Here is a 14,926-nt window from a genome sequence, read left to right as displayed (position 1 = left end):
TGTTCTGAATGTGACCTTTTCACCTTGCTGTATTTTGTGTCCAAACCCTTGAACCCACCTAATGACCTCCAGCAGATTTTTTAGCTTTGGGAAAGTGTTCAGAGTAGATACACTTCTCTCCCTGGGAGTAAGCTGTATCTGTGTATATGTATACATATATATATGTAATGACCTTTGTCAGCATGCTACTTCTGTTGTTAGTGTTGGACCAGTGCCTAAAGGTGTAGACACTGATGTGAGTTCCTGGATCATGTAAAGTTGATACTAAGAGAACTTAGTCCGAAATTAAAATATAATATGTTTGGTTTTGTAAGGTACATGAAGAAATGGTTTTATTTTCTATTCATTATGTCTCACCTCTTCAAGAGAAGCAAACAGCAGTAAGAGATTTTATTCTTTACCATGGTCATGCTCAGCTCCTCAGGACAGGTCCCTTAGTACGGGGAGGACCAGACAGATGAGTGTTAGCATGACAACGAACATGTCATCTCTCCTTCATAACCACTACCTTTTCCCTGAGCGGAGTCAAGATGTGCTTAGCAGATGGGTCTGTTTGGTGATGAGGTGGTGATACCTGGTGAATATGGCCAGGTTCTGGGGTGGGGTGAAGAGCAGTGGGTGCTTCATCCACTTGGCCTTGAAAGCTCGGCACAGTGAGACTGCCAGATGTGAAAGAGCGCAAAAATCTAGTACTCACTCTCTTATGAGAAGTGTAGAATAAGATCAGTTTTTCCCTATAGGTGAAATGAAATGATCCTTGTATGGCCATGTTACCTGATGGTTTAATATGCAGGACTTAGAGAGAAAGTAAAGTAGAGGTGGGTAGGAAAACAGGTGATTCTGCTCTGAAGGGGCTGTTGGTCCCTGGTTTAGATGGTATCTGACCAGTGCTAGGGAGGGTTCTGCTTGTTAAATGCATTGAACGTGTATTCTTCAGACATGGGTACCAACAAAAAATTGTGGCATAAACATTTGTAATTACGTAAAAATGCCCTCAAAGATGAGAAGAGTTTCAATCATGGTAGTTGGTGGCTGTCATTACTGCTGTCAGTTGTTGTGGAATGAAGATGCAGTTGAGTTAGCAGTGTTTGTTAGGAAACATAGGTGCTATGTACTGAGGCTCCTTTAAATGGTATCTACGGGCATCATATGTTTGAGAAAGGAATGTAGTAAGCTGTGTTGTAAGGCTGCAAGCAGACCATATGAAAATAGAAGAGAGGTTGGAGAACTTGCTGTTGAAGCAAATGAAGTAGAAATGATAGCTTGCCCACAGTAGAGCATTCACTCAAACTTGTAAGGACTAGAAAAAAATAAGAACCTAGTGGGCTTACAGGAAGGACTTGTTTGTCAGTGGCAAGGATAAGGGGTGATGGAGGTCTTATAATCAATATAGTAGCATGGATAATGGTTACTTTTTAAGTTTCAAGGTTGTTTTGTTGGTTTTTTTGTTTGTTTTTTTGGGAGGGGGACATAAGGGTAGTAAGTAGCAGAAAATAGTTCAGGGATGGTTGTATAGAATGGGAAGAAGCAGCAGCTACAAGGTGGGGGGAAAATGCCAAAGTTATTTTACAAAACTGTTTTAAAGAGAACATTTCAAATGTAAAGCAGAATAGTTGCTCTCCTGAAGAGTTTAAATCTCAAATGGTCTGGCTGTGTGTTCCTAAGGGGTGTTAAAGCACAGCATTGGGCAGCTGTGTTGAGGAGCGGAGACTGAGTGTGTGACCTTTGATAAAATGAAAAATTAAAGCCAAGTGGAAAAGCCAACACCAAGGATGGTAGTCGGCTGGGAATTTGGGTGCCACAGGTCAGGATATTCTAGAAAAACTTGTTGGACTCTCCTGAGCCATTTCTACAATAGCCAGTGCCAGCAGCGCTGAAGCAAGCTGCAACTTATGGGTAGAAGCAATAGAGAATAGCAGCACTCTGGTGGTTTCTGTCTCTAGAGTTCCTCACCCCTGCTGAAATACATGGTCTTTGAACATCAGTGGCCTGTAGCTTGCTTTCCTCCTCTTTTCTTTCTGTGTCCTTTTCCTCTGAGGTTAATCTTTGAAGTTTTTCTGCTTAGAACCAATGAATTTGAACTTGGGAGTGTCATACAATACAGTGCAGTTCTTGTTTCCAAATATCTTGCAGAGCCAAACACTGAAGCTGTGGTTGGGGCTTTGCCCAGTGAGCCCCTGGGTTAATATAACTTAAAGTCTCATTTCTGGAACCTTAATAGATGAATTATGTTAGAAAACATCAACAGAAATGTCGGGAATCATCGATTCAAAAAATACTGAGCTAAATGTATACTGTATGTGTTATGACTACCAGAATGGATTAGGAGATGGAAATCGAGAAATGTTTGCAGGGCTTAAATGTTGAAAAGAGGAGTTAAATATTTAGTTATGGCTCCTTCATAACATCTTGGGAGTAATGGAATGAAGCTAATAATGGATCAGGTTAGACTGTACCTAAGGAATTACTGCTAATGAGATAGCGCAGGTTGTGGAAGAGTCTCCCAAAGGGAATGAAAGCCCAGGCAGCTGCGAAGAGCTAATTCCTTTGAAGAAAGTTATTACAGGAAATTATCTTCCTTGAATGGGAAGGTGAGACCAGACCTGGGTGACTTATAAGTAGCTCCTACATTTGCCATTCTGCCTCCAACTTCCTCTGCGGTGGTTATTGCACAACTTTGTGCATACCCAGTTTATTCTCTGTTCTGTGTAGTCTTTAAAATGAGATCTTGGGCAAGATGTATGGAGGAGAGAGAGTCCCAAATGCAGAGATTTATCCTTGTGCTTGTGAGCAGCAAAAATGGAACAGACCTGATTGCTGCAAAAAGAGCTCTAAGGAGTTTCAGCAAAATACTGGATTCCCATTGACTGAAGAGTTAATCGCTGGGACTGACAGTTAATCTTGCATAAACCACCAGAGATCAGGACGCCCACATATAGCCTCTGTTTACATCAGCTTGTTTTTCTGTCCTTTTTAGTACATTAATGCAAGTGCTTCAGAAGGTTTTCAAGCCTGTGGGATTTGTCACAATCGCTACCTTGTTTGGTCTGTCCCCCTCCCTAGCATTGAAGAACAAAGACCTTCCAGTGCCAGCGGTGCCGGAGCACAGCAGCAGCGTGGGCATGTGTGGGGCAATGTAATTAAATTGGCCTCATTTACAATTTCTAATCCCCAAAACATTATGATCTTAAACATTTTGAACTGAAAAAACAAGTTTTAGAATAGCATTTCCTAATTAATTTATTTCAGTGTTATCAAACACATTACCAGGCTACCTACTCATGTTATATCACTAAAACGATGAGCAATAAAATACTTTCAAATGCTGCTTTTTTGTTGAGAGCTCCCTGAGACCAGCAGAGTAAAAGGTAATGAGTCTCTGTATTGCAGCCTTCATAATGATACGAAGTGAGAGAAGGTGAGCCGGTCGGTTTCTCTGGTCTTGTTTATTTGAAATTAAGATCAGTTTTTAAATAAATGGGATTAGCACTCAGCTGTTCTAACCTAAGTGAGCTCTTGGACTTGAAGACTCTTAGAAGTCTGAGCATGTGAAAAGCAGGTATTGTTGGTAAGAACAGCTGACTGAATTGAAAAGCAAAGTCCTCTATTTTGCAGTTACTATGAATACAAAGCCAGGGTTATTTATTCAGAGAGGGTTTTTCAGAGTCATCTAACAGAAAGAGGGTATACGTGGCACTCAGCTTCTTAATTGATGATGGACTGAAGTTCGTATTGTTGAAAACTCAGACACTTCAAATATTTGTTCTTTATGAAGATTCTTCTCCAAAGCGTTTGTGTTGTAAATACAAAGCAGTAGTGAGATACAGAAACCTGGAGTACACCCATCATTTTTCTGAATGCTTATATATTCGAAAGATACTTGTGCTTACATAACTGAAATAATTTGTTGTTCAGTCCAGATTGCCTGTGTGTGTCTCAGTAGAGGAAACAGCAACAGAACAACAGCCTTTTGGATTACTTGAGGGGTTAATAGATCTGTGAGATCAGGTACAATTTTTTAGTTTTGAATTTCTAATTTGAGGACCTCCTGCCCCAAAAGACAAGGGCACTGCAGAGAAACAGCATGATTTCTTGGAATCGTGCTTTGCTGTACACAAGAGGTCAAGTCAATACTGTCTTTATGACTTGGGATAGCAGGACTAAAAGAACAAATCAGAAGAAACAAGGTATGAAAAGCAAAATATCACATGGACTAAAATGCAGGAGTCCTAGAAAAACTTCATAGTGTCATAATAATAGTTACAACAAAATTCCAGGCTGTCATTCAAATGAACTTGATTGTGTCTGAGTTTATATTTTATGTTGCTTCTGCCGAAGATTAGCATTTGCTGCATTTTCTTAAAGGCTAAAATCATAAGCATATAAGGGATTTTACGTGTGGTTATCTTAAAACTTAGCTATGCAGGACTAGTTCCTACTGCTAAGACAGTTACTGAGCCTGGTCTGATGTTCCATCCACACAGGCAAAGCAAAAAAGTTGCTGTCGAAGTAGTCTGCTAATTGGACATTAAATATTTTTCAGGTTATTGTGTGATCATTGACCATGGCATGTGCGGATACAGCAACTTTTTTTTTTGAGTTAGCTCTTGCTGGTGGTTTAAAAATTTGCCTGTGTGGCTGTCTACCAGACCTGATCTGAGTTGTTGGGAGGTGAAGTTTACCTAAAATACTATTAAAAATACAAATTTGAAAAGCGGGTCAGATACATGATTTAATATAATGCCCGGTCTGTATGTGTTACCACGAGCGTGCATAGTTTCCCCCAAAAAGCTAGATATCATTTGGGAGAAGACAGCACAAGGACATGGGTATATTCATTTTCCGGGAGAGCCTTACAGCTATAGATTAAACTACTGCCTTTCACTATTGTTGGTAAAATTTATTCTTATGGCTAAAGGCATTTAATCTAGGTTGTCCTTCATACAAGAGCTGATAGGTGTGTACTGGCATATAAACTAAGGGAATATATCTGTTTCATGAGATGTATAAGATTTTCCCCTGCTTCTGCTTTCTCTGTCGCTGGGTTTATTATTCTGGTTTCTGCTGCACTGTGACGGAAGTTCACAGTTTAACTGTTTGCTATTTGCATTTAAGTATTTGCAAAGTTTGCCAATGCTTTTTATAAAACAGGTATCAGAAAAGAGAATGTAGGTCTGCATTAGGAGATTATGTTGATCACAGAAAACCTTACGCCCACACAAAATGTGCTTTTTGACAAAGCTGTTTTTTGAAGTACCAAGTACGTGTATAGTTTCATTCTCTTACTGAGACACAACCGCAATGGTATCCATAGAAAGCTGTTTCTTTTCACTTCAGTTCCCAGAATTATCTTCTGCTTTTTTCTTGTCTGACTTCTTGAGGTGAAACTTGAGAGACAGCGCAGCCCGTCTGTCAGCCAATCCCGCTCTCATCAAGCAGCTTTTGAATCTGTTGGCTGCTGTCAGCCAGATTTGACAGTTTGGTAGAGGTCTGGAAGATAATGAAGTTGTGTTGTTCAGAGAACGCGGGTGGCTGTATAGAGGCTGCAGAGCTCTCCTGAACGAGGGGGAGGCTGCAGCTCTTCCTGGCCGTTAGAGGATCCATCCAGGGACCTTTTCTCAAACCAAGGCTGAAGGACAACTGATTGTAGTTATGCTGCTTGATTTACAATGTGTAGTTAGAGAACCACAGAATAGTTTGTGTTGGAAGGGACCTTCAAAGCTCATCCAGTGCCGCCTTTGCCATGAGCAGGGACATCTTCACCAGATCAGGTTGCTCAGAGCCCCGTCCAGCCTGGCCTGGGATGTCTCTAGGGATGGGGCATCCACCACCTCTCTGGGCAACCTGGGCCAGTGTTTCACCACACTCAGTGTGAAAAATTTCTTCCTTATGTCTGGCCTGAATCTCCTCTCTTTCAGTTTTAAACCGTCACCCCTTGTCCTATTGTAACAGGCCCTGCTAAAAAGTCTGTCTCCATCTTTCTTATAGACCCCTTTTCAGTACTGAAAGGCCATCCCCTTATGGAAGAAGTGCCTTTTAAACTATATTAGTATAAACATGGCTTGGGTCATTTGATTATGGGCTTGTAGCAGCATCAGTCAAGAGCATGGGGTCATTTGAGCTCAGGATTTGTTGGGCTGTTGCCCCGCTATGGAGATGACTGTCATTTTTTTTTATACAATGTTGTCATGTAGTATTGGTAACTCAAGCCACAGTGGATTCCCCAAATCTTGTGTTTAAATCAGACTGCTTGACTTGTTCTGATTTTAGATCTCAGCCAACATTACATTGAAACTGTTTGTTATCAATGTTTATGGAAAAACTTATTTTAACCCAAAGGGTAATGAAGGTGTTTTATATACAGACCTCCATATTTATGTTTTTGACTGCACCTAGATATGGAATCACATTTAAAACAATGCACTTTCTACAAAGTTATTTGATAAACATTGAAGAAGTTAAAAAAAAAAAAACCAAACCAAACAAAAACCTTTGAATAGGAAAGAGAAATTGTGTGATATTTCAGATTGCACAAACTTTGCTTTTCTGGTAGTTACAGAAAGTATCAAAGAATTTCTTGTGTAGGAGAGTTTTTGTTTGACTTTTTAAAGTATATGGTTGAATTGAATGTTCCCCTTCTAAGAGTTACTCAAACAAAGGGAAGTGCTCTTGGTCTGTGTAATTCGATGGGACATCAGGGCAAATGTACAGTTGGTATGTTACCAAGCTACAAGAAAAAGCCAGGTTCTTTCTGTGACACACTTTGTGCTTGTTTTTCAGTTAAATCTACCTTGAATTTTCCTGGTCATTAAGCAACCCTCATGCTTTCACTTTGTGACCTCAGAAATACACCTGGGTATTGAACAAGCAGAGCGATAAAATAGGAAATCCGTAACATTGTGCCTAAAATGCGAATATAAGAAGCAGCAGGCACTTTGCTGAAAAGAAAAGCCATTAAGCATGGTTGAGTTGCTTTTACAAGTGCTCAGACTATGTCTTTGAGCAGCTGAAAACCAAAATCGCATGTCTGCTCTTCAGTATAATCCTTTTCCAATAGACGTTCTGTTAGATGTCTATAGCTAAGTGAATTTCCAAGAGTATATTTTACAGGCAGTTGTTCCATTTTGACACAGATGCTCCGCAAACAGTTGTGGTAGTGCCTGTGTCCTTGGCTGTGCAGCCTTGGAGGTTTTCCAAAGTGGTCTTTTGAAACACTGTTTGGGAAAACTGATTGCACTTTCTGTCCTGTCCTTTTTGATTTTCCCCTCCTACCCCCAGATGAAATGCATCTTTCTCTTTTCAGAGTTATGACTGAAAGGTATTATGGTAAACAGAACTGATTCCTGTAGTATTATTTTAATGGAAAACATAGTATCATGATTTTCTAATGAAATAAGCTATAATAAATGCTCTAGTGTCTGAGTAATACAGAAGAGATCAATAAAAAGGCACTATTTAAATAACTGAACATCCCACTGAAAGACCTTAAGGGAAAGAACTTAAAGATGAACTTGGAAAAAGACCACACACATTTCGCATGTCTGTAATAAGAATTTCTCTAAAGCTTTCCTTGTTGATTTATATTTGAGGTAACAGTGCTTTTTGATGCTCTTCTTCCTTTTCTCTGTGGGAGGATGTTCATGTTTTGTGACATAATGAACAGAGGCCACTGAAACTTGCCTTGAAATCTGGAGATAGTGCCAATAGTCGGCTGCCTGTAGTAGGATTTTGACCAGATGCCCATGGAGGTGCAAAAGCTGCTCTGATCCTTGCCCTGAAAATAAGCAGGGAATACAAAGGAAGGAGAGAAAAAAAGTTGGCATAAAGAGATCTGCCTCTGAGCTTCTTCCATGGAGCTGCTGTGTTTTGATACGGCTTCTGAATCATACTCAGTTTAGGGCAGTTCTTCGTAATCCATGTGTCCCTTGTGGTGAAAAAAAAATTGATAAATGGCTTACTTGGGCAAAGTTTTACACTGATACTGTTTATGCTAAAACAAAGTGCCGGTATTATTTGAAGTAGTCATTCTGATTATTTTTTTTTCTTTCCCTTCTCCTTGTTGCCATTAATTGCTGGATGACTAGCTGAATTTAGCAATAGTAGCACTGGGCTGCTGTATTTCCTGGTGTCCGTGCCAAGAAACTTGTCTTCTTGATCGCTTTGTAGTTTGGTTTGGGGCCATGAGATCACGGGTTAGAAGTTTCGTTCCCTTGTGATCCTGGAGCTCCACGTGGTGTATGAAACAGCAGCAAGGGAAGCCTGGAGGCTGGCCCAAGTCACCGCTGTGGGAGCACATTAGGCTTGGGGGAAAGCAGGCTTGCTTATATCAAAGCGTTTATTGTGAACTGGTTTTGGCGGCCAGACCCTTTACGTTGCTTTGTAATGAAGGGAATGGAGTTGGTGGGGGTGTTTTTTTGGGTAGTGGCTGGGGCTTGTCCCTGGGCTGAGGTAGGTTTCTATGGATGCTGGAGGAGCAGCTGGTTGCAGCGGGGTTCTCCTCGCCCTGAAGGTTCTCAGAATGGTACCCAACACTGCCATACAGCTGTTTACAGCATGAACCTTTAATTAAGGTAGAACTTGCAATCCAGACATTTTGGAAGGGACTCAGATTCTGCTGAACTGCATGAAGCGAGTGCCTGGAAATGACTGACATCATGCAAGCAATTGTTTTTTATGAGATCCTCTCAACCTCTTTATGTGTACAATAAATTATACTCAGCTGTCTCATATATTAAAATGAAGGCTTAGCATTTGATTCCTGTTAATTCTTTTCACATCTTGCAGGTTGGGTTATTGATTCTGATCATAGTATTCCTGTTTCAGGTTGTCCTCTCTCTGTCCCTTCCCCTACAAGAATGCAGGGTTCTATTTATTAATTTTTTAATTGGCTAGTGCTTTACAAGGCTTTTTTTTTTTTAGTGTTGAAATCCTCATTCTTTAATGTTTAATATTGTTATTGGTGTTACCACAAAAATTAATGACTGTAGACTTCTCAGAATTATGTGTAGTTTGTACATGAGTGTTAGACTTCGATCATTTTGTATCAGTTTTCCATTATTGAGTAGCTTTAGGCTTTGTAATATGGAGAGCTGGCTAGCTCTGGGAAAGCAAGCACAAACATATTTTACTATTTCTTCTCATATATCTCAAGCATAAAGAAATCCAGACAAAAAAGCAATAATACTTACCCAAACTGCTTCCCCCTTAGAGTCCTTCTGAACTTCCTATAGGAAGCAGGTTACAAATTACATTTGAAACAAATGTTCATGGGTATATAGACCATTTAATTGGGCCACATTACTTATTGCAACTTTGCTGAGCAAATAGCTACAGACAGGTAGAGGCAGGGTGAGTAGTAGCCATGCACAGGCGGCATTACTGCCGTGTCAAAATCTATTACTAAAAATACAATTGGAAACTTCTCCGTTTCCCTGTTTATTACTCATAGCTGCATCTTAGTATTTCAATCTCTTAAGTGTAGACCTTAGTAAAAGCTACTAAGGATGACATGGAAATAACTGAGAGGCATCTCTTACGACGTGTGTCTAATGTTTTTCTATGGTAGATCTAAATTCAGTCGTATAATTAATGCTGTAATTATAACAATTATATGTTTTATTACCTTAGAAAATAACTTAATGTGTTGATATTTAAATAAGCACTTTTATTTGCCTAATCTTTATTCATTAATGTAGATTTTAAAATGGGATTTTGCTTTTCTTTACAATTTCTACTGGGAAACTGAATGTGAATAGAGGGGAGCTGTAGTGTCAGCTGATGAACATAGACCTGGGTGATCTAGTGCGCCACGAGTAAGAAAATGTCACCAAGATCCTAAACTCAGGTTTTTCCTTTTTATTTTGCTTGGTGCGAGCGGATATCCAGTAATTTCTGAGATGCTGTGCAGTGTGGTAAAGCAGCACTTTATTACTTTAAAGCCCTTTGCTTTCCTTGGCACCAGACAGGCACACCAGTTTGTCGGGCAGTTTAGCAGCTGGTTTTGGAACAGGGATGTCTGTCAGCATTTGGGGAGCAAGGTTTTGTATGGTGTGTATAACAGTCCTCCTCTTCCGTCGCTTTTTCTCATGTGTTTTCAACAACACAGGAGATGTTAAGCTCCAGGTTTTCATTCAAGAGCAGCCTGTGTTACTCTTATGACTAACTGCAATGAAATCCCACGTCTGGCAAGCAGGTTGATACATGATGTTTTTAGACACTAAGCTAATGATTTTTTTATGGTGGTTTTGAAAACAGTCAGAAGCAACTGATGTGAAATAAATGTGGATGCATGAGAGCACTGCTGGAGAACTGGACTTTTCTTATTTCTGGAATCATTGTGCTCTGGGAAGCAACAGACCTGAGTAACACTCCCGTAGCAGCAAAACCTCTCTTGCACATTGCCATGCACATCACAGCTCAAAAAAATGTTGAGTACCTTGATTTTAAGTGAGGTTTAAAATACTGACGTCTTGTGGTTTAAATATTTAGTCCCTGTTACCTAGGCTATATGGGTAAATGGGGACTGCTACTGCTAGGATGGTGGTAAGAGGCCAGGTCTTATAATGTTCTGTTTCGTAGTTCCTTAAAGCCATGTAATTGACCTCACTGGGCTTTGGATCAGAGTACTTAAAATCAAGAATAAACCACTTAATTGCCTTGCAGAGTCAAACTCTGGAAGCAGGTTTCCCTGAGCTGCTGCTGTCTTTGTAGATGAAAGGATTTGGAGGCAAGCCTGAGTACTTCAACTGGATCCCACAGCAATAAATAAACATTGGTCACAAGAATAAAACAAACAACAACAAAAAACCTAAACCAAAACACCAAAGAACCCCCCCAAGAAACCCCCAAATAAACAAAACCACACCAAACCCCAGAAAAACCCAAACAAAACCAATGAAATAAAAATGAATTCCCTTGGTAGCTGATTGTGGCAAGCAACCTCATGAGTGCAAATATGTCTGTGGATTACTGTGATACGTTTTATTTAACATACTCATGTCTTGTTTTTCTTTCAGGGAGAAAGAACTGAATGCGAAGTTTATTATTTCAATGGACAAAAACAAAACGACAATCACAAACTTAAAGGTGAGTAAACACAATTTAAAGAAGGAACTCCTAACTGAGTATCTGATAAAATACGACTGGATGAAACAGTGTTGCTCACTGTACTGTGGAGAACAGCCCTTAGTTTTTAAAATAGACTGTTGAAGGTAATCCTTTGGGGAAACAGATTAAACTGTTAACTTACTGCACCGCAGTTTTCTGCAAACCACTCTAGGCTGCGTCTCATAGGTTTTTGTAAGGTTTATCACTCTGGTCATTATGTAGGTGGAAGATGAGAGCCAGCAATAGAAGAGAGGTACCTGCCTGGTAGCTATTAAACCTTTGCTTCATCTGTAGAAATCGTCTTCAGAGATTCCCATGAAAATGAACAAAATCCAAAGCACCCATCGCTTGCTATGATCTCTTCGTGGTATATTTTAACTTTTCTCTCGGCAAGAGAAATCATGCACAGCAAATAGGTTTTTGCAAAATAGTTTCCAATGAAGAATATTAATATATGAAAAGGAGTTTCAGTATATAGTTTGTTTGCACTGATTCAGAGGCAGTGACTATTGCTGAAGTGTAGTGCAAACTGTCCTGTCTTGAGCATGATGCTGGCCTTAAGCAGCAGGTAGGTAACACCATTTAATTACGAGTCCACATTCAAATGCTGCTCACAATGCAAAGATCTCTTTGGCTCTTATTTATACATGTGGGATAATCCCTTATTATAAACTGAATGTCATATACAGGACTGATTGAACTGAATATAAGTGACAAAAATGTAGAGTGGTGTTAGGGAGCAGTAAGCTGAAATCCAAATAATTCCTGCTGTGCTGTCTTGTAACAACTGTCCTTACTGAAGGGTATATCTGTTGCTAATTTTTTTGCTGTTGTTTGAATAATAGGCTAACCTGTCATTGTAAATTTCTAAATGTTCATAGCATTATGTTAAATTTATATTTTGATTATTTAGTGTAAAAAGTTTTTAATTACTTCATCAAGATGTATTGTACCAGCTCGTTCTCACTGTTTTTTTTTGTTTGTTAAATAGGTACCAGAGGGTGGTAGTGGAGACCCAGGACGAGAAAGAACTAAGACCTTTACCTATGATTTTTCCTATTTCTCAGCAGACAGTGAAAGCCCCAGCTTTGTTTGTCAAGAAATGGTAGGATTTCTGAATGTTAATAATTGATTTTTTTCCCCTTTTCTTTGCCTTAAAAGCATTCTTTTAAACTTCTTTCAATTGGAAGTGCTTCTTGTGCAATTTAGAAATTCCCTAGGTGCCTGAGAATTTGCATTTTGTTTTGTTTTCTTAAGTACTGTGTTGTCTAATACAGCAGGCTAAATTCCTTCTTTCTACTTCTCTGGTCTGATTTGTCTTGTAAGGTCAAATTAGAAAACTTCTCTGATCACTAAGTTTGTTCTTGAAATGCTTTTTTGAAAAAATCACTTTTGAGAAACCAGTGTATATCCTTAATTCACTTGGAGAGAAACATTCTTATCTGATGGAAGTGGTTTTTGTTTCTTTTTTTCCAAAAGTCCTGGTACACATTGAGAAGATTCTACTTTCTCCTCCCTTGTGTTAGATAAGGTTTTCCGTAGCAGAGACTCAGGCATGGATTCCAGAAATTCTTCCAGAATAAATGATTGATTTGCAAGGTACAGCATAGAGCAGCTCAAGCTGGATGCCTCCTTTAGAGGGATCCTCAGCAGAAAAAAACCTTGGGACAATTATATCCTCCCAGTTGAAGCCACCACCCCTTGTGTGTCACTCTGGGCTAACTGCAAGATTAGAGCCTGGGGTCTCCCCATTCTTCATCAGATCTCTTCATGTTCATCAAGCCAGCTGTCAATTAAAGTTCTGACTTTCTGTTGCTGTTCTAAATTCTTCCTCATTGGTGCCATTTTACTTCTATTTCAGAGTGGGTCAGCAATTTTTTTTTTTCTTTTAAAGCTATGAGCTTTATGGTTCATAGTAATAGGATGCTAATAATAAATCCTAAACACGGCTTAGATATCGATATTCCATATTCTGCTATTACAGCGTGTCCCACAGCCCCAGACTGCCTTCTCCATCCTTACTGGCAAGAACACAAACTTCTCTTTCTCAGCCACAAAAATATTATTGTCCCCGCGTCAAGTGTCATTTTAATTACAGTGCACGCAGCACATTGAAAACAAAAGGAGTTTTCAAACCATGGGAGTGCGATTTCTAAATAAATATTGCACAAGCTATTGTTTTGCTTATGTTATTAATTTTGTATTTAATTGGAAGACTTTGTAGTTAAGCTCTTATCAAGTTGCTGCAGAATTTCCAGTTTACTGCACTGGTGGCATAGAAGAAGGGTGTCTTTCATTCACATTCATTGTGCCACGGAATAAAATTGATCTTGATTGTGGGTAATGTGGTTGCCTAGTGCGCTTTGTTCGTGATTGTTATATTTTTCCTTCTGAAAGGCAGAAAAATAATAAATGGATGTCTAATGTTACATGCTGCAGTAATATGCCTTGTAGATGCAAACTATGCTTTAGTATTAAAAGTTTGGAGCGGGAGTGGCAATTTACCATCAAGCTACTTAGTTTTTATTCATGGAAGAGAAACAAATAGAATTTTGATGAGTTTACTGCACTTCTGGGATAAACCAGTGTCCCAGTCATTTGGTTCTGTCAAAGTTCCATCCTGATAATGCATTTTCTTCTAACCTGTGGTAAGACAACACTGACTATAAGTGTCCCATGTACTATTTTGAATCACTTTGTGAAGTATACACACATTTTTAAAAGAGATACTAGTCAAAACTAGTGCATGAAGACTTGGTCCAGATGGTGAGGTAAAAGCTTGGACATAGGGAAAGGGAAAGGGAAAAAGAGGTGGAAAAATAAAGGAGCAGTTATTCAGGAGGGAGGCTTCGACTAAGATGCTCCTTTTCAAATGACAAGTGAAATTGTACTTTGGCTGATCTTTATACTCTTCCTCTTTGAGATGTATCACAGGTTACAGAATTGCAACTCCTTTGCTCAAGGGAAGGTCAAGTTAAGTATTCCAAAGGCATGCTGATTGTTAATGATTAAAGAAATTACCCAGCACTCCTCCAAGGGAGGAACAGCATGATTATACTGTGTGGGTGTGCCATTTGCTATCAGTAATGACTTGTACACCTTGGTTAATTTAAACCACACATTCTGCAGATGAGTAGCCAAATTATGTGAAACATCTATGGGGTTTTTTGAAAATCATGTCTGGATAGGGAGACCCAGATTAATATTTTCATGGAGAGAAATGCTGCACCAAGTCTTACTCCTTGACCAGTGTGGGGATGGATAATTAAAGGTTGGGGATCTGGGAGGGGGTTGAAAGCATCTGATGAGAGCTGAGGTTATTAGCTGAGAACAGACTCCCATATTATGGGATGTGGAGGAGGAATCAGTACCGGGTTGTACATATTAAGGGAAAAGGGGCCAGCTGATGATAAGAGGGCACTTACCACATTTAAAAAAAAAACAAAACAAACAAGAAAACAACATGTTTCCATGTTTGTCAGCCTAAAAATAATGATATGCAAAAGCCAGTTAGGGAGGAAATACAGAGAAAATAACGGGCCATTTTCTTACATTTGGTTAAAGCAAAAAAACAAAACCAACCAAGCAAAACCCTCCAAAAACACAAACCAAGGAACCGACAGGATCGTTGAAACCTTTCCTTTTGAGAGGGGCTGAGAACATAGAGAGCTGGCAAAGATATGAAAACTGAGATTAACAATAAGAAAAAGTAAATGGAGTGTCTGAGATAAACTGAAATAAATTGGACCTATAGGAAGGGGGGTGTGTTGGTGGGGTTTTTTTTGTACTTCTTCATGTCAAGTAGATCTCTGACAGAAGT

The 14,926-nt window shown here is 39.4% G+C and overlaps 1 protein-coding gene across 6 annotated transcripts in view; it reads left to right on the top strand.

The window, feature by feature from the left end:
• The window catches only part of KIF16B (kinesin family member 16B), a 133,452-nt gene that overhangs the window by 5,398 nt on the left and 113,128 nt on the right, over positions 1-14,926 (top strand). For all 6 annotated transcript variants that reach the window (XR_011738097.1, XM_065835284.2, XM_071805691.1 and 3 more), the window contains exons 2-3: positions 11,016-11,085; positions 12,098-12,211. Coding sequence is in view for 5 of the 6 variants with exons in the window: in XM_065835284.2 (XP_065691356.1) it covers positions 11,016-11,085; positions 12,098-12,211 (184 nt within the window). In the remaining variant the exon portion in view is untranslated. The remainder of the gene's footprint in view (positions 1-11,015; positions 11,086-12,097; positions 12,212-14,926) is intronic.

Source organism: Patagioenas fasciata, chromosome 3, assembly GCF_037038585.1.
Source record: "Patagioenas fasciata isolate bPatFas1 chromosome 3, bPatFas1.hap1, whole genome shotgun sequence".
NCBI classification, from domain to species: domain Eukaryota; kingdom Metazoa; phylum Chordata; class Aves; order Columbiformes; family Columbidae; genus Patagioenas; species Patagioenas fasciata.
This window is presented reverse-complemented; position numbering and strand designations above follow the sequence as displayed.